The sequence below is a fragment of the Macrobrachium rosenbergii genome, chromosome 4, assembly GCF_040412425.1.
Source record: "Macrobrachium rosenbergii isolate ZJJX-2024 chromosome 4, ASM4041242v1, whole genome shotgun sequence".
Classification (NCBI taxonomy): domain Eukaryota; kingdom Metazoa; phylum Arthropoda; class Malacostraca; order Decapoda; family Palaemonidae; genus Macrobrachium; species Macrobrachium rosenbergii.
In genome coordinates, this window is record NC_089744.1 from 82498734 (window position 1) to 82524685 (window position 25952).

The 25952-nt window shown below is 35.7% G+C and overlaps 1 protein-coding gene across 1 annotated transcript in view; it reads left to right on the forward strand.

Annotated features, from left to right (window-relative positions):
* LOC136836305 (golgin subfamily A member 4-like) overlaps positions 1-25952 on the forward strand; it is a 520799-nt gene that overhangs the window by 282752 nt on the left and 212095 nt on the right. Inside the window, exons 29-32 of the mRNA XM_067100429.1 lie at positions 1384-1503; positions 5552-5620; positions 21857-22015; positions 23036-23272. Coding sequence (XP_066956530.1) covers positions 1384-1503; positions 5552-5620; positions 21857-22015; positions 23036-23272 — 585 coding nt within the window. The remainder of the gene's footprint in view (positions 1-1383; positions 1504-5551; positions 5621-21856; positions 22016-23035; positions 23273-25952) is intronic.

Genomic DNA, 25952 nt, shown 5'->3' on the forward strand with positions numbered 1-25952 from the left:
TTTGAGAAATTTTGGTATCTTAGGGCCATTATCAGTGACTGGCATGGTATTGTGGGAAGAAGCATAGGAAGCATTCTTTCTCACCTCTGTCTCTCAGCCTTGACGTAAGATGTTGGGTTTTTGGGGAGCCTGGGGGTACTTTGTACCTGGAGTGCCCATCAGTTTTAGTGGATGGGTGGTGGTTTTTTGTCAGCATAGGTGACAGCGTTGTCTGGTTGTTTGTTTTATTGGTACTGCGCCCAGGGCAAGGGCACTTATTATATATTGTATATGTCTTGTCAGCAATCAGGCCTACCCTTCGTTGCAAGACCCCCGATTATGTAGAGGCGATCTTTGGCTCAACTGCCACACCACTACAGGTTAAGATGAGCACCAACTCGAGGCAGTATTTACCTGCAGTAGCTTTCTTATCAGGTAAGAAATGACAAGCATTGTTTCAATGCTAGCCATCCTTTCTATTTCAAAGTAATTATCACACCTTAATGTTTTGGAGTAGAATATGTCCATTCATCCCACCCCCAATCAGTGTGGGATTCAGCTATGCAATTACTTGGTAAGTTACTTATATGAAAATGATATCATAATAAAATTAAGTTTCATATACACTTACCAAGTAATTACAGAATTAGAACCCTCCCTCCTCCCCTCTAATGGACATAAGGGCACAAACAGAACGATGCACCCAGCTCGTCATTCCTACATTACCCGTTAAGTGGACTGGGCTTGTCACCTGCGCTATCAAAGTGCTACCCCAATTTTTAAATAAAAGGCTGCCGCACAAGGATAAAACTATGGCTATGTAATGTAATTACTTGGTAAGTATATATATGAAACTTAATTTTATTATGAAAATATCATATTTGGAAGAAGTATGGAGATTAAGGGAAAAGAGGGGTGCACTGTATCTTTAATTTTTCATTATTATGCCCCTCAGAATTGGAGTGTCTTATATGTTGGTGTTCCATATATATTGCCCAGTACAGGATACTGTTTACTTATATAAAACCCTTCCGGCCAGTTTTGAAAAATGTGGTAAAATGAGTGTTTTTTACTTTAAATGGTTGCTTTTCAGTAAACTTTTATTTATATATTCATGTAAATTTTTTTTTTATTTTGTTAAAATTAACTGGTTAATTTTAGAAACAGATTTGCCACAGAAACTTAAGTTAGCGGGATTTTATTTTGATAAAAGTAGCCAGGAATTCCATAACAGCTGTTCTCTTTGGTAAAGAGTCCATTACTGTAGTATGCATATAAGTTCAGTCTTAAGGTGTGTCTTAAGCTTTGTTAAGGTACATTTTAGCTTAGAAAGGATGTTTAGAATCCCTTTTTTTTTTGTAGATAGAAGCCAAATACTGAATATTGTTTATTGTCTTGTAACAGGCTTTTAGCTCCAAGCCGCCATTATATCTATTAACATCAAGTAGTGAGTTTTTAACTTCTCCTGCACCATCATCCCAGCAGGACCCATCATTATCAACAATTAATTCAACTGTATGTAAGGTGAGCATATAATTTTTTGTAGTTCTATACACTATTGTATAAATACTTGTTAGGGGGACAATGTTCAGAGTCAAAGCCTAGGAGACACAACACTCAGTACCTTAACCTACCCATCATCCCACTTCCAAAGATTTTTGGTGCTCCTCTTGGTCAAGGCCACAGTTGTCAGTTGTAGATCTACCCCTTACACATGGCCTAGCCACTTCCATCGTGAGAACCTAACATACTTATCGACTGGCTGCACCCCCGGTACTTCTCTAATTCTGTTATTTGATATCCTATCCCTCCAATTAATTCCTAATATTCTTCCAAGTGCCTTATTTTCAAATGCTAAGAATTTACTATCCAGATATATATATATATATATATATATATATATATATATATATATATATATATATATATATATATATATATATATATATATATATATATATATATATATATATGTGTGTGTGTATACAGGCAGTCCCGGTTATCGGCAGCCTCAGTTATCGGCGATCCGGTTTTTACGGCACTTTGTGTAGCAACAACAATAACCGGATTTTTGGCACTGATTCCCAGTTATCGGTGCTGATCGCGATTATTGGTGGCACTTATCACCGGTTATCAGCTCCGATAAATGGTTATCGACGCAGCTAACCAGGGATATATATATATATATATATATATATATATATATATATATATATATATATATATATATATATATATATATATATATATATATATATATATATATATATATATATATACACGAGGGTAAGTCAAAAGTTCCAGGAAAAATTGTTGAATGATGTATTTACACAGGAATGAAAAACCCAAATACTTGGTAAACAATTATCTGTGATGTAGTGATCCATATAGACTTGTTACCTCAGTCATCCTCTTGCTACTGTGGTGTTAACATCTGCTTCAGAAAAGTAACTTCTTGAACCCATGGAAAATAAAAATTTTGAGATGAGAGCTAACATCAAGTTCCTGACCAAGCTTGATTGGAAACCAGGAAAAATTATTGAAGCTTTGCAACAAGTTTATGGAGGTTCTTCTCCATCTAAATCAGTTGTTTATGATTGGATAAAGCGATTTAAGGATGGTCGGGAGGACCTCAAAGACAACCAAGAGAGGGAAGACCATCGACTGCAAAAATGAAAGAATTGTGGCTTTGGTGCAGAATCTAGTGGATGAAGATCGTCGGATTACTATCGATATGATAGCTAATGAAACTGGGATCTCCCATGGTTCCGCATTTTCAATTTTAAATGAAAATCTTGGTTTGAGTAAACTTTCAGCACGTTGGGTCCCAAAAGCGTTGCGCGAAGACCAACTGCATCAAAGAGCTGAACTTTCTCTTGCAGTTTTAACGAAGATTGAATCAAATGAATCAGAGTTTTTGACCGGATTGTTACTGGAGATGAAACTTGGATCCATCAATATGACCCAGAAAGTAAAATTCAATCAAAGCAATGGTTACCAAGAGGTTCAGCTGCACCAGTGAAGTTCAAAGTGGCGAGATCTGCCCAGAAGGTTATGGCAACAGTGTTTTGGGACTCCAAAGGAGGGATTTTGATTGATTTCCTTGAAGGACAAAAACAATCACCGGGAACTACTACAAAGGTGTTTTGCAAAAACTGAAGACTGCACTGGCCAAAAACGTCAGGAAAGTTGCACCGCAGAATTTTGTTCCATCATGATAACTCTCCAGCACATTCATCAAGGGTTGCAAGAGAAGTCCTACGGAAATTTAGGTGGAAACTCTTCCACATCCTCCTTATAGTCCTGATCTTGCTCCTTCAGATTTTTTCCTGTTCCCAAAACTCAAGGAACACTTAATAGGAATCGGTTTGAATCTTTGGATGCTGCTAAACATGCAGTTTCAACATGGTTTAATAGAAAGGCCCCAAATTTCTACAAAGAAGGGTTGCAGAGGTGGAAACAGCGCCTTGAAAAGTGTATAGAGTTAGATGGTAGATATGTAGAAAAATGATGTTTGAATTTCCTTAAATAAAGCGTATATTGAATTTTTCCTGGAACTTTTTGACTTACCCTCGTATATATATATATATATATATATATATATATATATATATATATATATATATATATATATATATATATATATATATATATATATATATATATATATATTTATCCTTATAGGAATTTGTTAAATATACAATAAAGCAATAATTAGGCAATATAAAAATGTAGTATCAAAGTACAGTGTTTTGTAAAGGAAATTTAAAGAAAAACAGTTTCATATGAATAAAAACATTTTAGCACAACTGTGAGCTGTACAGTTGGATCAGGACAAGAAATAAAATGTGCCAACAAGAACTTTGCTCTAAAGATGCAGTGGAAAGTAGAAGCTGGAAAAGGAGCAAATGATGACCCATTGCTGGCAGAATATTTGCAAGCAATAGAAGAGTTAGAGACAGTTCCACTGAGAAAGGTACCTTAAGCACGTTTAGATGTCAACACGGAATTAAGAGTTTTAAGTATCATTAAAAACAACAGAAAACTTAGACAAGCTCTATAATGCATAATTTCAGTCAAGCCTACAAGTGTAGAGTCTGAAAGGGTGTTCTCAGCAGCAGGGTAGTACCTCATGAAAATGAGAATTCTCTGAATAGTCTTTGTTTTCTCAAGTCTGTATTCCAAAAGGAAAAATTATCTGATTAGTGTTTTTTTTTTCATTAAAAGGTTATTTTTCTTGTATTAGAGAGAGATTGATTTTTTAAAATAAATTTCTATTTTCATTACTGACTATTGCATTGAATTAGGAAATTCACATTTTCTCAGCATAATATAATAATTTTGTAGAGTGAATAAAGTTTTCATTAAGAATCTATTGTCATGCACTGGATAAAAGCATTACTGTATATACTTTTTGAACTAGTTCCTCTATAGTTTGAATTGTTTTTGTTTGAGAATGGTTTATTTTCATTATGGATATATATTACTGAATTCAAGTTATTGATTTTTTCATTTCTTATTCATTGAAGCTTATGTATAGAATTAGAGGATAGATATGATGTAAATCTTTTGGCCATAAAATATATTTTTTTACTTATCAGTGAATAAATGCATATTTTTCTTGATACCGGTATCAGTACTGATATTGAAAAATCATTGGTTTTGATACCGGAACAGGCTGGTTTGTATTGTTGTCAACAAGGCAACAAATTCTCTTCTGTCCTTTCATTGGCTAGTGAGATGAGGCTCGTTCTTTGTGAATGTGGTTTTCCTTTCTTTATGGCTGAGGGAAAGATTGACATCCCCTTCCTGTTTTTGCTAACAGCACAAACAAGTCCAGTGTTGTTGCTTAAACATTCACTTAGCCCAGGGCTAGTGTAGAAGTTATCTGTATACAGAGTATGACTATTGTCAAGATAAGGAGCCATAAGGGTTTTCACAATTGCTCCAGAGGGTCGTTTAGCAGGAATGTCAATATTAGTTCCTGTATAAATGTCATCCATGACATACTTAGTTTTACACACAGATAACATTTATTTTTATACCAAACTGGTACCACTTCATTCTAATATACAGTTTGAAAATAAGGTATCCTTCGAACAACACAAACTTTCATCAGTCATAGATTTTTGGCTTGGATGAAAATATCTTGAAACTCATTCACACATTTGTACCATAATGTTCCTAGTTTTCCACAGCTGTTGGTGGAATGGCAATCTCTCATATCTGTGAAATGCAAAAATCTGTTACAGGCCAGGTGCTGATCACAAAGCTTAAACACTGAAAATACCAGCATATGATGAAACATATCTGTTGACCAGATAAGGGCACATTCCTCTAAACCATTAGTGGAATTTAGCAAGTTCAAGCAATATGCCTGTTACTAAGGTCACAGTTCTGTGCAGATTGATATCCTGTAAAATTCATGGGATTTAAAGGAATATTTTTCCTAAGTCAATGAAAATTTTACATAAAATTTTGCTCTCTAAATGAAGATTTAAAGAAGTAGATTTTTCATTGTGCCATATAAGTATTTTTTTATGACTGCTTAAATTACTGGCTTTCACAACAGACTGTGCAGGATAATGCTGGCCCTGACAAAGCTCAGTTAGTCTCCAGAAGAGGGAATGGCAGCTCCTTTGTAAGTACTGTACAGTAAGATCTTTTATTTAATTTTGCATTGTGATTTTGTTTCATTAGCTCCATAATTCTTCATTTGCTTTGTACTATGTTCTATGAATTTATGGTTTTTTTCTATATTGAATTTTTCTTGCTTTATATATGTTATATGTTTTCATATTTTAGTTTGGTTTGTTTGCTCCTGCTGGGTAGTGTAAAGTCGCCAGAAATAGTCTTCATTATAATAAAAATTACCTTGCAAAAACATCTGCAGTCATAATAAATATTCAGAGGTCATATGCAAATGAAAGCTGAGTATATTATATAATTAAAATAGGTAGAATATTGATTGTGTAAGATTTCGTTCCAGTTTCACTTACTGGTATTTTATTGATGGATGATAGTCTGTTGATTCACTGTTAGTCTACAGTGCATTATCATGTCAGATATTTTCTTTTGTTTATTATGTAGCTGTCATCTTACACTGTTACCATATGCAACATGAAATGCATCATGTTTTTTATGCGTGGTAAATGGATTGTTGGCTGTGCTTGTTATTATTGATGTGAAAGATTAATTTTATCTTCAATGATATATCTCAGTGCAATCTGTTTGCGTTAGAATCAATACATTTCTATTTCCTTTGAAATTGGGATTTCTTGTTATTTGCATTATATAAAAATTTAAACCATTTCCCACTTCCTGATAGTCATTTAGTATACTGAGTTAACCTATTTTTTTTAAGGTAGTGAAGGAGATATATCACCTTTTTATAGAAAGAATATTTTATAATAGGTGTTAGGAAGACAAGTTTTTACTTAGGCTTACTTGATCTAGGTTTGTCGCTGTACTACAAAGTTCCTGCTTGATGTATACTAAAAGTAGTTTTCGTATTTTATGCGCTAGTTTAGTTGGGAAGGGTACTAAGTTTTACGTAATGATTTTGGTCACTAATTCTGATTGTGGATTGGAAACACTTTGCCATGAGGGGCACACACACTGTTAAATCTGTACTTGTAATTGACTGACATTTTGCTTAATATCCATGACGTTATTGGATCCAGAAGCACACACTTGTCAGTGGTATAAAGAAACTTACTTAATGTCATTTAGTTTGGATTTTCTTTGTTCTTTGTGTTAAGACTGAAGTATCATGAAGGTGGAGATTGATAAATCCTTTATATATGAACTGACTTGTGTATGTAAGCTGTACAGTATTAAAATTCCTCTTTCCTTGCGCATTGGTTATTGGATTTTGGAACACCTTAGTTTTTTGTGCATCATAGTAATATTGAATAATTAGATGGTTTTATTTTGTTTTGAAGTTGCATTCTCTGAAGTGTACCTTCATAGCCTCATTATGATTCTAATGACTACATTATCTGCATTTTCTTCTCGTCAAAAGGGTAGGATTGAATTGCTTTTGAATGTGGGTCAGCAATAGTTAAAAGTAATAGAATATTTGAACTTTTATTTTTTAACATTTATGTTGCATTAGTTTGTGAAGAGTTACTTTGGTTAGGCAAGATAGCTACAGCATTATTTTGATAGTGAATTAGATTGGTTTTAAACAATTACAGTAGCATAGAGTTTTCTGCTGTCTCTTGTTATGTAAGCCGTTTCTTTAGTAGGTTTGTTGTAGCTATTTGGTTGTTTTATCCCTTGTAAATCCTCTGAAAAATGTTATATTCATGAAAGCAGAATTTGTTTTTATTACATAACTAATTATCATCTCATATTTAAACGGCTGTAATTTTTTGTATCTATCGGCAAGGTAATTTCTATTAACACTAATCTCTTTTGCTTGAAAACTACTACCTTGGAAGGAGCTGTAGAATTTTAGTCAGATTTGCATTTCAGTGAAAGATGAAACCTTAAATTCATTTGGATTGGAAGGTGAAAACATCATTTTATCATCCTGTAAAGAATGAATGGTTTCTCTTTAGGATTCAGATGATAAGGAGGCAATCACTATAACAAAGGAAGATTACCAATCCCTCTTGTCTGCTATGGAGGAAGTTGGTCTTGTAAAGGTAGAAAATGAACTTTTGCAGAAGGAGATCCACAGTCTTAATGACTATCAGGTAGATCTTGGGGTCAAATAGATAATGCTTTGTAAGCAGACTGTGAATTGCTGATAACTCACTCTAGTAACACTGCATATGTATTTGTATTTGTTTACATTTACTTCCAGTATTACTCAATATTTTGTTATGATTATATAAACTACAGAACCTAGACATGTTTTACTAATAAAGTAGTTATGAATTGTATATGGCATTTTGTTCAGGATTTGTGTATGTGCAAGCACTAAAGTTATTTAGCATATCATGAATTAATATGTTTTGATTTGATATATTGATGATAGTTTGCACTTTGCCTCTTAATAAAATGCATGTTCTGTTTAACAACAGTAACTTTCCTAGAATTGCTACTGTATTTTATATACCATTATGCTGCAGTATCCTGGTCGTAATAATTTTACTTGAGTATGTCTTGTAGAATGTGTAGTCCCACCAGTAGTACGGGATTATGCACTGTCATACATAATATTTACATTGCTGTATTTGTCTTTTTGTGTTTTTGGGGACTGATAAGCACAGAAAGTAATATGGTTATCATTACGAAAGGGCTGTTTGAAATGATCATACTGTACTCCACAGTTTCAGTAAGGAAAATATTTTAGCTTTGTAGGAAACCCCTTTGATATAGTTTTCACAAAGTTTTCTATGAGACGCTCTGGTTTTATAATAACTTTCCAAGTAGGTTTTCACATGTTTTGTGGAAAATGCTTTGGAAGCCAAATATATACATATATATATATATATATATATATATATATATATATATATATATATATATATATATATATATATATATATATATATATATATATATATATATATATATATATATATATATATATATATATATATATATATATATATATATATATATATATATATATATATATATATATATATATATATATATATATATATATATATATATATATATATATATATATATATATATATATATATATATATATATATATATATATATATATATATATATATATATATATATATATATATATATATATATATATATATATACATATATACATATATATATATACATATATACATATATATATATATATATATATATATATATATATATATATATATATATATATATATATATATATATATATTGTATATATATATATATATATATATATATATATATATATATATATATATATATATATATAAATATATATATATACCAAAAACATTTGGTAACATGAAATGATACGGTAGATATTAAAATGTGTGAAGCTAGTATACTCCATTATGTGAAGGTTTGAACAAGAGAGAATGTTTTTTGCATTTTTTTTACTTTGCTTAGTATGAACGTTTGTGGTATTTTTAGTTTGTAAAACTAATTTATGCTTGTGAAGTATTCTCAAGCATAATCACAGCACAACACAAAAGCAGACCATAACATGTCTTGTAATGTATTCTTTGTAGAGTTAATAGGCCACACTAAATTAACAAAAGACTATTGATGGATTACCATCAGTGGTGAGACCAATATCTTAACTAAGCATTTCATGATTTTGCCAGTCTCTCCAGTGAGCAGATGTCTTGAGCTTCTAAGCAGTGAATGTTTTGTTCTGTTTTATAATTTATGTTTAGTCCTTTTTCTCTTTTTTTATCATCATTGTTCACCTTTGACTTTAGAACATCTTGCTTTTGGCTAAGATTATGAATGCAGTTTTCATTTGTCTGCAAAGTATAATCTATCATTGTGTTGTACTCCATGTTCCTTAGAGCTTCTGTGTATAACTTGCCGGTAATTATAAGATTTAGAAGAAATAGCCCAAGGAATTTTTTCAGTAATTGTGATCTCCAAAAGAGTTTACTCTTCTCAAGGAATAAGATTACTCCAAGAATGAGCCATAAGAGAAGTGTGATCCTTGGTTAGTATACCCACTCATTGAAGAAGGTACATTTACTAATAATTTACTCCATCATTATTGTTATTTTATCTCTGAAAATGTTCATTGTTTATTGCTTAGTTTGTGACTAAATATGCAGATGGTTGAGTTCAGGCTCTGCTTTTTATTTGGCATAGGCATAAAGAATTAAAGATTATGTTTTGGAGATTGATCAACTTGAATTCTTGCCTGCAAGAGGTTGTTCCTATTTTCCCTAGTGTTTTCTAGGCTTTGCCTAAAAATGTAATTTTGGTTAGCAATGTGAACAGCCCACAATAAGTCACTGTCAGTGGCTGACAAGACTAGCCCTAGGCCATCTCTTGTGATTACACAATCTGATCCGGTTGTTTTTCTGGCTGCTGCTTCGCCTACTTTCCCACAAGTAGCATTGACTGTAATGTCCAAGCCAGTGGGTGTCAGTTTGTCAAGTATGGTCGACTGACAAGCATCAGTCACATTCCACCACAGCTGGATTTTACTAAGTATGACATATATTTCATCTGAGGAAAAAGACCATATTGCAGGTTTTTGTTCTATCACCTGTTGCTCCCTTCCTTTTTATTGGTAACCTGTCATCCTGCCTGTTTTATCATTAGTGGTTTTGTCAACAATTCTTTCTCTCCAAGCTATCATACTTCTTTTGTTCTGTATTGTAGAACTCTTCTTTGTCACGTAACTTTTATCTTTGAAATGTTTTGAATTGGAAATTTGTTATTTATTCAGACACAATGAGAACACAAGATGTATTGAGGCTTTATGACTGTTTGTCCCAGAGGGAAATGTAAAAAATTGAAATGTGGTTACTAAAAGTTCAGTCTTGTATGAGGATTATTCAGCACAAAACAGTAGAATATCTTCAGTTGTTTTGATGGAGTATACAAAAACTTTTCCAGTTTTGGGTTGTTTGTGGTTAACTCAAAAACTTTGTACAAAAACTTTTCCAGTTTTGGGTTGTTTGTGGTTAACTCAAAAACTTAGTACTTTATTAGGTGCTTAACATTTTAGTATGTTTGGTCACTCTCAAACAAGCTTCTCTCCAAATCTTGATATTGAACAAATACTGTCGAAACTTCAACAAGAGAGATTGTACTTTTCCGCAAGTTGTGGTATAGTTTTATGTATTCTTTCTAAATTCACGTAAAATGGAAATGCGTATGATGTAGAAGAAAGATATTATGTTTTGTTGTGTTCGTATTTAGTAATGAAAACCATTTTGGCTGTTTCGTATATTGAATTATAAGTACTGTGCTATATACGTGTAACAATGGTTAACTACCAGCATAAGTTATTTGTCTGGTAATTAGTCGAACATTTGGTGTTGGTCAGCAACGGTTGTGACAGGCAGTCTCATCACAGTCTTGGTGCAATGTAGTTCTAACTAGTAGGGAGTCAGGAAAAGGAAATGCAGCCATAGTTGTCAGTGCCTCCAAGTCAACTTAAGTATTCCCTTTCATCTTAAAGTTCATTTAGGGAAATTCCTTTAGGAGATATGCATATCTAAATGTAAGGAGAATTTCTTTAGGTGTGCTTTGGATGAGGGTTACGAAGCGGAGATTGTTCTCATGCCAATCTGATTCTAATTCAAGCTATGACTATTAAATGCACCATTTGAAATAACAGTCAGTTTATATCGTTTTATGTCTTAGATCAATATACACAATGCAATGCAGTGCAATATACACAATGCAATGCAGTGATTTAATTGCAGTTTGAAATAGCATAAGAGTGAAGTGACCTGGGTGTCGTAGTATAAGACTTAGGCTACGATTAGATTAGTACGTTTCAAATCGTTAAGCTATACGATAACACTTACGATTTGAAATGCTCTACTTATTCAGAATGAGTCAGAATAAATACATACTCAATCTAACCAAGACTGCATCAGCTTCAGACAACATCACTTTTGCATCCTTTATCTTGAAATCCTTTTGTTCATTAATATTTCTCTCTGCTCTTACTTTCTTTGTAAAGTTTTTGGTCGCCTTTTCCTCTACATTTTTGTTTTCTTTGTCTCTCTCACTTTCTTTTTTTACTACTTTGCATGTCTTTTTGTAAATATTATTTCAGTAATATTGAGTCTGAAGAAGAATTTACAGATACTTCATAATTGAATATTTGTGAAGAGAAAGATCTGGTCTAGTGTAAGCTAAAGGAAATAAATTTATTTATTCTGTATGTTTGTGGATTCATGTAATATTTGTAAATTATTACAATAAGGGCTTGTATCTATTGTAAAATTTTAAATAGGAAAGGACAAGATTTTCTTTATCTTTATCCTTATTTGAATAGTGTTCTGTAGATCATTAAAGACAGTGTTGGTGTGTTGTTGACTCATCTGAGATATTTCGTTTATCATATAGCCTAATCATTTGTTAAGATTAAGGTTGTCATTAACCTTTTCCTGCTATAACATTTTGAGTACAGATATCCTTAAATTTGCTGCAAAAGAATTTGAAGAGATTAACTTTCAGCGAGCTGGAAATTCAGCCATTAAACTTTTACAATATTGGTTATGGTAACAGTTACCTATGGTACGGGCGGAAGCACCACCCACTTAGTTGGTATACATTCAGTTCTACGCAGTTTACTTTTGGCCGCCATCTCGACAAGGTGTGCGCTCCTTTCTCTGTTCTGCCATTTGACTTTCTCTTCTGTGTTTGAATTTATATTGTTTATATTTTTTTATACTTTTTTTATGTATACTGATATATTAAAACATTCCAACATGTTTTTCTATGTCTCTGTAATGATATATTCACTTATGTTTTCTTTGAAGTCTGCACAAGTTTTCGGAGACTTTCTCCTTATATATCACTAGCTGACAACCCGGCGCTGTTCGGGAAAACTGAATGATAACCGATAAACTCTCTCTCTCTCTCTCTCTCTCTCTCTCTCTCTCTCTCTCTCTCTCTCTCTCTCTCTCTCTCTCTCTCTTCTCTCTTTTGGTGTCATTGGTGTCTTACCTCCACAGTATTCTTTTCTAGATAGTAATTCATATGTATTCCGAAATTAGGTACGATAAATTCGTAAAGTTACTAAGTCTACAGGAATAACCAGCTCCATTTTACTGGAAGAACCAGCCTTGTTTTAGGGAAGCCCTTCCACCCCCACCCCCTTTGGTGCCCTTTGGTGCTAGTGATGTCTTACCCCCCACAGTGTTCTTTTCGAGATAGTAAGTCATATGTACAGTATACCAAGTTTGGTTGAAATTGCTCAATGTTTTTCAGAGTGTATGAGTGTATATGGAACATGCACACACACACATACATAAACATACATCCATTTTTATATACTGTATACAGTATAGGTTTTACTTATTTTTTTTGTGTTGCCTTTTCATATTTATGCAAATCCAACACCTCTCTCCTTGGTGTTTGTTTTGTGTATTCTGTTTTCATGAACAGTGTTTTTTATTTTTGACCACGCAATTTCTTGGCATGTTGTAATATACTAGTCTTTCAGATGTGTAGATTGAGAAGATAGAGACAAGGCAGGTTTTTCGTGTTTCCAGGCGAGGGTTTCATATTCAGTTTGTACAAAGATACTTCTTGCTTAACCTAGCAAGTTTTTCCCCACTCCCTCAACACGAAGGTTGATGTCACAAGATCTTTGACATTGTGTTTGGTCCTGACTTGCTCTCCAAAGCCAGTGGGAATTCCTCTCTATGGTTTCTGTCTTGTTTCTTTGCCCAGTCTTTGGGCGAGGGGTTATGAGTCGAAGGCTTGCTCCCTTCCCCTCTCTGAATGTTGTTCTTGTCCTCCTGAGCAGCGGAGGTTTTTGCCAAGAGGAAGCATTAGAGGAGGAAGAAGGCGCCATCTTGGAAGGGGTTTTTTCCTCCTTCAACGACCGCTTCTCAGTCTCCCTCTGGGTCCTGCTATGCATTCTTCCTCCAGTTGCTGCTTCTTCGTTGGAAGATTTTACCCCTTCCCATTCTTCCATAGCTTCAACTTTGGAAGTTCTGTGAGAGGGGTCAGGAGATTTTTTCTCTCTTGGTGCCCTGCTCTCTCGGGGTAGCGAGGTATCCCCCCACTGTGAGGAAGGAGGTATTGTCATCTTGTTCTATTTCAGGATTGAAGGCTCAGAAGATATCTGGACTTTTCTAGGCCTGCCAGGAGTACCAACCTTGGGTGGCCTATTGTCCCATTTCCTGTCCTTTTGCTTGACCGTGTCATCCACCTTCGACTGTTGCCAGCCCTGCTGCTCTCCCCCTAGCCTAGCTGTACCAGTGCTGCCACTTTAGTTTTTGGTGTACCCTGACCAGTGTTTTGAGTCGGTGGCTGCAGCGGCTAACCCATTCACCTCTTTGTAGTCCTAGGTTCTGGATCTGTCTGTAGCGTATCCCTCTCAGAGCTTTTGAACCCCTTCAGGGTGTTGGCTTTTCTCCCGTTCTGTCAGCAGCGTATCCCTCGCAGAGCATCAGAGCCCCTTCCGCAATGGTGACTTATAATACTCCATCTTCTGATGCTCTCATGAAAGCAGTGGTCGACAGAGTTGACATTATTTTTCGAGAAAGGTTCACCTGTGTCATGAAGAAGCAGCATCGCAGATCTCTGTCTTCTCCATCAGCTTCCTTTTCTTCTCCGTCTTCGTCCAACCACAGCCGTAGTTCTCTCCCGCTCCAGCTTGCCGCCATCTTGCCAATGAGGGGCTGTCACATCCAGCTGCTTCTCAACAACTCTCCCTGCTCCCAACCCGAGAACCTCTACTGCGGCTACTGATGGCTATGAGATGACATCTTCTGCTCCTGCTCTTTCTGTGGAGTCTCTCACACAGGCTGTGATGACAAGGCTCCTCTATAAGAATCTAGGGTATTGAAAACTTGGAAGTTCAGCCATTACCTTTTGGGTCCTGCAATCCTATGACAGACCTGAGAGATTCTGCATGACTTCAGACTTGTTTCCAGCGTAGGCCATTGTTGCCTTGTTTCTCACACATCTGTGTCATTAGTCTCCATCATTCCTGAACTTCTCCCTGTTCATGCTCTCCCAAGAGGACCTCTGATCGTCGTTCCAGTTCCCACGACCATGTCCTGTCAAACGTCAGAGTCCGTGAAGACATGCATGTACATCATATTATTTCAATCCAGTCAGCCATTCAGCCTCACTCCTCGGCAGTTCGCGAAGCCCCAGATGTGACAGTGTGAACATACGGCCATATATGACATTACAGTACAGCCATTGCATGGGGTGGTTGTGGAAGTTGTCTCAGGATGTCATGTCTGGGAATGGAACATCAATCTCACACACGTGAAGGTTTGGGAAGAGAACGGAATGCTCTGCAGCCATGCCACATTGATGAAACGGGCACGCGAAGAGTGATGATAGATCTTTTGTGGACATTTAGAATGGTGCTGAATCACGTCCATGGCCGTGCGAATATTGTCCACAGCCACGTGATTATTGTCCACAGCCTTGAGAGTCATGTCCGTGGCCGTGTGAGTCACAACCAAGGCCATGCGAGTCTCACTCGGGGCTGCCAAAATTTGAGTGGTGGTCTCAGTTTCTCTTAGGGGAATACAAAACAGAACGATGGAGAGGCGATGACAACCCACATACAAGTGCATCAACAGCATGTTTGTACAGTGCCTTTGGATCGCGTACATGTTTTTTAATTGATCATCTGGTTGGCCGTTACCATAGTAACAACAACAGATGTTACCATACAGCGGATGGGATCATTCTGCCAACCTTTACGTCCTTTATAATGTAAATTGACGGGGTCTTTTTTTCAGTGGAATGAATTCGTTCTATCAGACCCATACGGCTGTCATTGTGGGAATTGATGGTCTTTCTGTTGGTTCAGCCAGAAGGTTCGCTATGACTCGGAGTCATATAAGTCTCCAATCACCCCTAAAGGATTTTCTCAAGAATGGAAGGTAGATTTTCAGAATTTTGTGGTAACTGGGAAATGAGAGCCGATGGCAGAACTAAAACCATTTGCCTCTATCATCCCAGTGTCTGATAATTCTATTAAGGGATGGGCAACACTTGTCCTTCCTTTTGAAAGGAAAAAGTTTCCTCTGGACATGGCTACTCAGCAATTTGGGACCCCTATGAGAAAAATCTCATAGGGGACAGTCTTGGCTGAATTTCATGTCACTCTCCACATCCTTAGTATTATAACCTCTACTACTTTGCTGGAAGTTGCCGTCAAAAAGCTTCCATAATCTTCCAAAACCATTTTTGCTTTTGTGGCCAAATCACTTATGTGGACCCTATGGGGAACAAACTATGAATTTCTAGTGTTACACAAAGACTAGCATGGAAACATTGGCGGACTCCATCATGTCACTTCCCAATGTAACCTCCTTATTACATTCTAACCCCGTCTATAAGGACCTTTTTGAGGAGCCTGTTGTGGCTCAACTCAACGAACAAGCCTGACAACAGAATTGTACAGTATATGCTCTCCTTGGAAAAGGAGAATCTGGGAAGCAAAGGACCCGAGAGTTTCCTATTCCTAAATCAAAGAAGGTTCGCTATGACTCAGAGTCATATAAGTCTCCAATCACCCCTAAAGGATTTTCTTGAAAACGGAAGGAACAACAGCAGCAAAAGTATCCCTTTCGAAGTGTCTAAAGACGCTCTTACCAGGGAAAAGGAGAAGCAACTCCTCGAATGCCTATCAAAGGCAAAGGAAGAAGTGGAGCCCAATAGGAATTGTATGGTTTGGGGATCGTCTTCTACAGCATCATATGCAATAGAAGTCCTCCCCTTGGGGACACAGTATTATGTTCAACAGGCTAGGGTGGAAATGGTCTCATCCTCCCCCACCTTTAAAAGGGTTTTCCAAAAACCAGACCCCTCTGGAAGATTATGTGCAGAAGGCCCTTTTAAAGGGAACCTTAGAGAAACATACATATATTCGCCACCAGGCACGTCTCTTCAGCGTCCCCAAGAAGGATTCCTTTGAATGGAGGGTGATCCTCAACCTATCACCATTGAACAAATGCATTGTTTGCCACAAGTTTCAGATGACTACTGTTGCCTAAGTACATCCAGTCATTCCACAAGGTACCTGGACCATTTCTATAGATCTGTCCCTATCACTGTTCCCTTCTGCCCCTTCGTAGGGTTCCGGATAGGGAAGGAAACGTACAGATTCAAAGTCATGCTCTTTAGGCTAAACATTGCCTCAAGAATTTCTACAAAATTAGCAGCATTAGTTATCAGAGAACTCAAGAAAGAAGTAATTCAACTGGTAACTTACCTAGGTGATTGGCTAATCTGGGAGCCCACAAGAAAAGAGTGCTTACGAAACCTGAGAGTGGGAGTTGACAGGCTCCAGTCTAAAGGTTTTCTAATGAACTGGAACAAATCCTGCCTTACACCCAGCAGACATTTTCAGTGCCTGGGACTGTGTTGGGATACTCTTCACATCCAGTTGTCTCTTCCACCAATACTCAAATCAGAGTAAGGAAGGACCTGAAAAGGTTCCTTGTACTGCCCAGCATTTTCAGACATCAGTTGGAACATATGATGGGCCTGTTACAGTTTGCATCTGTGGTAGACTTAATCCTCAAGTTACAACTAAAAAATGTAAGCAAATTTGGTTATTGCATGCAAGAAAAAAGATTCGTGATCGGCTTCATCAGTTGAGTCAAAAACTTGGAGAGATACGCTGGCCGTGGACTTGAAGGGGTCTCTGGCAAAACAGGTCACCCTCACTCCTCCATCTGTATGAGTGATAATACACATGGATGCCTCCTTGACAGGTTGGGGAGGTCATTGGGAGGATCATCAGGTGGCAGGGAGGTGGTCACCTGCTCTGAGGAAGTGTCATATCAACTTTCTGGAGCTGATGGCTGTCTTTCTGTCTCTCAGAAAACTGAAACCTCCAAAAGGGACACACATTTTGATGGTCCTAGACAACTGGACTGCGATGTCCTGCATCAAGAGGTCGGGCTTACGTTCACCTCTTCTCAATGTAGTAATACTATCCATCCTTCGGATGGCGCAAGCGAAGTGCACTTGTCTGCAATTCACCTCACAAGGTCTCTCAGTGTAATAGCAGACTCTATCAAGGAAAAGCAGCCTAGACCAAGTGGATGTTAGACAATCAGTCTTTTCAGTTAATTGCCAACATGCTTCCACATCTGGAAGTGGACCTGTTTGCCACATGCGAGAACCACACTTCCAGTGTACGTTTCTGAACTTGGACGATCAAGCCATAGCAAGAGATGCATTCCTGCGAGACTGGAACAAATGGAGGACGATATACCTTTTCCCCATTGTCCAAGATTTCAAAGGCTTTGAACAAACCTCTAACCTTCAAAGGAACTGCTTACTTAATAGTCCCAAATTGGCCAAACAGGCATTGTTTCCTATTACTTCAACAACGGGTGAAGAACTCAATTCCATTACTGTTTGCTGTACTATCCCTGACAGTAATAGGGAAAGTCATCTATGCGTCCTTCAGAAGAGCCAAGACCTTCACGTGTGGATATTTAAAATCTTGTCTACTGTGAAAATTACTCACCCAACATTTCTAGGTACCTAGTGCAGAAACTACAGGCATGACTTATTCGACAATACCAGTCCGTGTGGAAAGTGCGGCTAGATTATATCCATGCCGAGAGCCCAGTTGAGATCTCTCTTGAAACACTTCTATATTTTTTATATATTGTTTTGAAGACAGCAGTCATGTCATACAAGGAAGGATTAACAGAACCCTTGCTTTATGGATTTGGCATTGGTTCTGATATAGAAATTGTTACTTCCATTCCCTGATCTTTTGCACTACAAAGACCCGCTCCTGCAAGGCTTCCAGTTACCTGGTCCCTGAATAAGGTGCTTAGGCTTCTGTCGACCCCTCAGTTCAGTGGGCCCATTACAGACACAACTCATATGCTGCAAAAGGCGATCTTCTAGACTGCTTTGGCATCAAGAGCTCGTATTAGTGAACTTGGCTGTCTTAGATGGGGACGCAACATCACTCAAACGGCTAACCATCATTTATTATTGCCCCTTATCCCATCATTCCTGGCTAAGGATGAGAACCCTTTAAAGAGGAAATTTATTCTTCTATTCTGATAAGGAGGCTCAATTTTTCAGATAAAACATTATGCCCGGTTGAAGCACTTAATGTTTACCTAGAGGTCACAGCAAACTTCCCAGAGGGTCAGATTTTCCTACACCCTAGCACAAACAAACCACTCTTTCTATAAGGGCTGAGAATAATTTTAGTGTCCCTTATTAAAAAGGCAGACCCCCACTCCTTTCCTAAGTCGCATGACATTAGGAAAGTAAGTACATCATTGGCTTTCTTTAGAAATGTTTTTTCGAAGAAGTCTCTGAGTGTACAGGATGGTCATCAGAAACAGTATTCTTAAAACATTATTGGCATGAGCTCGTAACAAATTCAACTACACTGTCTCAATAGGTGGTATGGTTAGTCCTGACCCCAGAGGCACTGCAGCAGAAAACCAGGGGTCTTCTTGATATGGTGGGTATGCTAAGATATTGCTGGGAAAGGTGCAACAATACCACATCCAGACCCAGAATATTTGGGTAAGTCACTTCAGAACTACATCTTAATATATGTAAGTTCATGTCTAGTTTCATGTTCTTTGTTGCCAAACCTTATGGGTATCTGGCTTAAAGAATGTGGTTTATAACTTGTAACTTAACCTTGAGCCAAAAATTTTATCTGGGTTGTTGGGATTGAAATTTAAGAGCTTAAGCCATTTCATCACCAGTTAATTTCTTTGGTAAGCTCCTTTGAGGACAAACAGCAGCTATGCTATCAAAAAACTGGTTTTGACATAGGAAAAACCTATTTTTGGTAGTCACTGTGAGTCCTCAAACCCACCCACTTTACCTGACAAAAAGGCATGGTATTTAGTGAATAGTTATCCTGCATAGACCTGAAAGAAAGAAATGAGTATTTGGTTTCGTGCAGGTTACGTGTTGCTACGATAGTGGATGCGCTGTTGCCACGTCTGTAGGTTGAGACTAGGAATTGAACATGGATAGTCACTGTAGACATGAAAAAGAGCCCTCTTACCATGAGTCCTATACTCTGTCAGTGTCAACGTGCACTATATACTGGCTGAGACCAACTAAAAGAGAATTCTTTGAAAAATGTTGGTCTATCTTATGGAGCCTCTATGAATCCATGAGAGTCATTCCTTTTAGGACAAATAGTGGCTACCAAAAATATGTTTTTCCAATGCCAAAACTTGTTTTTTCTCTAATAATAATGATTTTTTAAGAAGTGTTAGGTATTTTTACTAACAAGTGTGTGGGTGTTCATATTTGTGATTTTTTTCTTGTAGTTTCTTGTGTGCTCATCATGTCCTGATTTTGCTGAAACATTGGCTCCTGTAGATTTTGCTGGGAAAACAATCAAAATTTTATGCCATTCTTTCCGTGGTGTTGGTGGTAAACCTAGAATAAATCATATAGAAAATAAATCTCTTGTTGATGCCACGCCATCATATAAGTTTATTGAGGTTTGATATTTTAGAATTTCATGTAACATGATTTTCTTAAAGACTTTATTCTGGAGGATTGTATCAGTTTCCACTGAATCAAATCATTGCAACAAATCGCAAATAAATTTACAAAGCAAAGTGCTTTTAGTAAGAGCTTGAAATTCTTTCATTCAATCATTATGTTTATGTATGCTTTGATAATGATGATTCCCTGTTGCATAGTTGTCTGGTGGTGTGTCTGTGATTGCAGTTGATGAAAGTTATTTTTGGGTACTTGACCAAGCAAACTGGTCCTCAAGATTGTTGGTGTTTGCTGTTGTTCAATGTTATTTATTTTTGTTTGTGCTTTTGGTTTGTAGATACATTCACTTTGGCTATTCAGGAACTTATCATGCACTTCTGGTATTCTGTCTTACAGTATATTTGGTGAGAGCTCTTATTATTTGTGGTTTCATTTTCAACTTTGTTAAAAAATTTAATTCTTTTTTTAACTTTGTTAAAAAATTGAATTCTTTATTGTGTTACACTGTAGAAAGTGGAAATTAAACATTATTTTGATAGGTAACTCTTCCTAATCTAGAATAGGGGCTCTAGATTTTTATTGTGTCCTAACTTAGTACCTTTGTCTCAAGTAGTCATGAGGAATTTCACTTAGCAAGCATCTTGATATTGAAGTGGCTTGGATGCCAATAAGGGTTGCTCCTTAATATCCAGAATCCTGATTGCAGTGCCTGCCTTCATATTTCTGCTGGCAGGTTTACAAAAACTTATAAACTTTGAGAAGGCTTTTACATATATAAAGATATATAGTATAAAAAGTAGTGACTTTACATTATTTGAAATTCAGTTACTTGACTGGTTGATAATAATTTTTTTTCAGCCACCTTGCAAACTGATACTTAGTAACTATTTTCTGTGTATACAGTAGTTTTTTATTGAGAGAAAAATCTGAATTTTACACTGCATTTCATTGCATTTTACAGTTAATTTTGCTTTTAAATGATTCAATAATAAACTGTATGTCTGTGAGCATTGCTTGTAGATAGAATTGAAGTGGCTTCTTTAAACCAATTTGGATTGGTTCTCAAGTACTTTTTTAATTAATGTTATTAATTTTCTCTAGGAAAACTGTCTTCAGAGTATAGTGAATGTCATGGAGTACTTCATAAATAATATAGACAGAATTAATACATATAATTATGATGGAATGATAAACATAATTAAAGTGGATTCATGAATGTGAAATTAATATGATTGTGATCTGAAAGGCTTGCAGTGCTATGAGTTATCCTTTGTATTATGATGGTTCAAAAGGAAACTCACCCATCTACTAAACAAGTGCTAGATTCCTTCTAAAATCAGAATTTAAATATGGTAATTTGAACATTTTTCTTAAACACCAAAATGCATGGGCTTTTGGGGATATCATTCTGATTTTCTGAAAGAACTTATCGATCTTTGTGTAAGTATCATAAAATAATACAGTATCACATGCCATTCATTTTCTCATTGTACTTATTCATCTTGTACCCATTAATGGCATCAAGATAATGATTGTTTCTGAGTAGTTAGATTTGCAGCTTTATGATTTTGCTTCTTGCCCTGTTGCTTAGTATCTAAGTTTTAGGCACTTTTCTTACTGTAGTTCATAGTTTATATGTTTTTATACAGTTCATATTTATTTAGTAAACTTGGGATTTGTTTGTAAGCCTTACTATGGAGAGGTTTTCATTACTACAACTTTCTTAACTAGATTACATATAAGAATTTAATACATTCAGATGATGAATACTGTATTTGTGTTGGTGATGCAGGCAAAACTAGAAGAGGACTTCAAATCTGCCCAGCAATTATTGGAGGCACGGGAGGAAGAAATATTGCAGTTGACTGAGGAGATGGTTGATGGTGGTCCTCAGCCTTTAGTATCAGAAACTCATCAGTTGCAGCAAACATGTCACCAGTTAGAAGAACAGGTAAGATGCACAGTGTCACAATACTACTATACGCTCATTACTAAGTTTGTTAGTTGTAGGGTTGCAATTCTTGTATCCTCTGAGTGTATAGCAGGGTTGTATATTATTATGACTGCTAATAATAAAAAAATTATTAAAGGAGAATGGTAATTTTATCATTTTCAGTGATGGAAAGATAAAAGCTTTTAAATCAACCTAGCCATTAGTTTTAAAGTATTAAAGTGTCTTTATCTTATCAAACAGAGTTAAAAAGTTCAGTTTTGCTGGGTTCCAATACAAGTAGGTGTTCCTGAAAAAAAAAGGGGTTGACAGATTGGCAAAAGAAATGGCAGACAAATTTCTTCCAAGAAAGTATCCAGTTGTATTAACTGTCCTCTTGCCAAATATCAACAGTTCTCTTTGATATTTGGTAGCGGTATTGGAACTCCTAATGTCAAAATAAGATGAGGGGGATAGTAAGTGCTGTATCTCCTTGGAAATATAACTACATGTATAACTGAAGGGGAAAAACTGCTCTACACTGACTATATTGGGCATACTTGGTTAACACAAAATTCTAATGACTAGCAGACACTAGCCTTTCTGTAATGATTGTTTGGTCTCCCAACTTAGGCATTAAATTTTGTAAATTAAATGAGCTAGTCTTGGATATCTAAGAAACCAACTTCTACTTAATGGTCATCGTATGGATGGTAGGTACATCCTTACCAAATTTGTGGAGAATATGGTACTAATGAGTATGATGCCAATTTTATTTAAAGATTTTAATATTGTAAATTGTAGTATTGATGTAGGCATGACCTTTTGAAGTCATGATGGTAGATAATTTCTAGTCACTAATTTTTCTCCCACACTCACCACACCTCTGAAACTTACTATTAATTTAGTATCAGTGATTGACTAGCAAGTCTCAGTGACTGAACCACCTGCTGTTTATGGATACCCCTAATAAAATATTAGACATGCTGGCATCTTGAAGAATATTTTTTACAATCTTGTATTACTTTTCTTGTTTTATAGCTCTCAGCTGTGCAGGTTCAATATGAGGAGCTATATGGAACAAATATCGAATACAAGAATGAACTTGATAGATTAGCAGCGGAATATGAAGAAATGCAGTTAGAAACAGAAAAATTAAAGGGTACTAATGAAATGTTGATGTCTGACATTGATATAAAAGCTAAAACCCTTACAAAGATGGAGGAGAAGCATCTGGGAGCTACAAAACATTTATCTGAGCAAAATTCCAAGTTGCAAGTATGTATTATGTCCTTATTTAGCTCCATGATGTGAAATGAGAACATGTAAATATCAATCTGGTCTTGGTAAATCGTACTCATGCACATACAAAAATTGTTTTACAAATACTTTTGGTGTTGTGTGTGGTCATATTATTTCATGTAAGGCCCCTTGTTTCTTGTCGCTCTATTATAGTCTTTTTGCAGTTTCTGAAGATAAAGTTGTACTACCTGCATTTGCAGAATTTCTACATCTCATGCAAGATTTTCTCTCGTTTGTTGATATATTTTGAGCACTCATTAATAGACCTTGCAAAATTTTATTTGTGTTTAGTTTTTGCACCATGAAGTTGCAAATTTTGTAGGAAATTCTTTTTATTCATGGATACCTATGATGGGGCTAATCCACAAATGTAAGAATTCAACAGAATTATAAACCTGAGGGTCATATCCCTGGCATTAGAATGGATTGAGGGACAGTTATGTTCCCATTGAGTATCAGTCTTAAATACTGTATATATAAAGATTAGAAAATACTGTACTTCGCAGTGTCAAAGATGCTCTGCCCTTGAAATCTTTCCCCAGTTTTGACTAGCAAACTTTTGAACAAAAAAAAAACAGTCATACTATATTAGAAATACAGAATAATGTTTTATTGCTCTATAACACCTTGTAAAAACACCACACAAACACGGCATCTCAAATATAAGAAAATTACAATAGAATAAAGATTAAAATCCACTTCTACCAAGAAGAAAAACCTTTTTAATCTTTAAAACCTGAAAATATTTTGTATGTTGTTACCATTTGTAAAAATAGCCCATGAACATACGTGATAACGATAATCTTGCCATAGTTACTGATACAGGAATTAATATTTTTTATATTTTTTATTTGTACCATTTTAACCAAGTATGATTTATACTCTTCATTCAGAGGTCATATACAGGATTTTTAATTACTGTGTAGCAAAGATAACTTTCCTTGGGTGGAACTCTAGTCCTATGAAAAATGTAACCTTTGGAGTCAGTAATGTCCTTTTTGACGAGTTTTTAATTTTTTTTTTTTAACATATGTAATAAGGTCAAGGTTAACTGTTCAAAGAGACACTGAAGTCAAGAGTTCCATTAGGATCTCAACTTTTAAGCAGCAAAAAAAGTGCTATGTAAATTTCCAGGAATTATTTCGAGAAAAGAAAAATAGTCTCCAAGACTAGGAAATTACTTTCAATGGAACTGCTTACTTAGTGGCCCCAAATTGGCCGAGTAGCCATTGGTTCCTGTTGCTTCGACAGTGGGCGAAGAATTCGATTCCACTACCGTGTGCTGTTCTATCCCAGACAGTAGGAGGTAAAGTCGTCTACGCATCCTCCTTTCTGAGCTGAGACCTTCACATGTTGATTTTTTAAATCTTGTCTACTTGCTGATAAGTACCTAGTGCAGAAACTCCGGACATCGTCTCTCCAAAAGTACCAGTCCATATAGAAAGTGTGGTTAGATTACATCCATGCTGTGATCCCTATTGAAATCTCTGTTGAAACACTAATAGATTTTTTTATACAGAGGACCCCCACTATATCAAGGTTCAGCATTCGCAGCTTCATTTAGTCCTGGATTTTTTATGGACTGTAAATCATAATAAATCGCAGAAAATTCACTAATTCACAGAACTTTCATAGGGCAATATTCGCTAATTACATGTACTGTATTTTTATGTTATTTATGTGACTACATTTTTCATTATAAAAAGATTATTTACTAATTTTCAAATATTGATATTAATGTAAACACAGAAAAATAGCAATAAGATGCATCTTTTACTCAGAAAGTAAAATCCCTCAAAATCCTGATGTTTCACTGATGTAAACATACAGTTTACCCCCTCTCTCTCTCTCTCTCTCTCTCTCTCTCTCTCTCTCTCTCTCTCTCTCTCTCTCTCTCTCTCTCTCTCTCTCTCTCTCTCTCAATACTGTACATATCTTATAATGAAATATGAATTACTGTATCCTAAACATAAAAATACGAAACTAAAACTCCAAGAAGTTCACAACACACGAATGAGTGTGTGCATACGTATGTATGTTACAATGATTCACTAATTTTCAAATAATATTAATGTAAACAGAGCAAAATACAAATAAAATGTTATTTCACTTATAGAATCCATTTATACTGTATTATTATATTAATCTATTATCATCGTAATATACACAAAAAAATTTATTGTTCTGACATTTGTAATGCTTAAGTTCTCAGAATCAGCTGATTGAGCCTACTACCGAAAGAATTATGTAAATAATTTTTTATTTGCTAAAAGAAGTAAATGTATGTGTGGAATTATTTTTAATTCTGTACATAAAAGTAAAACAGGTATATAAAGGTAAACTAACATACTTTATGTTAAAGTAAAAGCCCTCAAAATCACAAAACAGCTGTTTCCTGATTAATTTTACTGATGTAAACCTACCTCAGTTCTCTCTCTCTCGCTCTCTCTCTCTCTCTCACTACTGTACATATCCTTTAATGAAATATGCATTACTGTATCATAAACATAAAAATACGAAACTAAAACTCCAAGAAGAATGAGTGATTCCGTACATATGTACGTTACAATCTTTTTTTGCTGTGCATGATTTACTGTACCATTTTTATGACAGGTTTAGTTGATTCTAAGTATGATTAACACACACAACAATACAC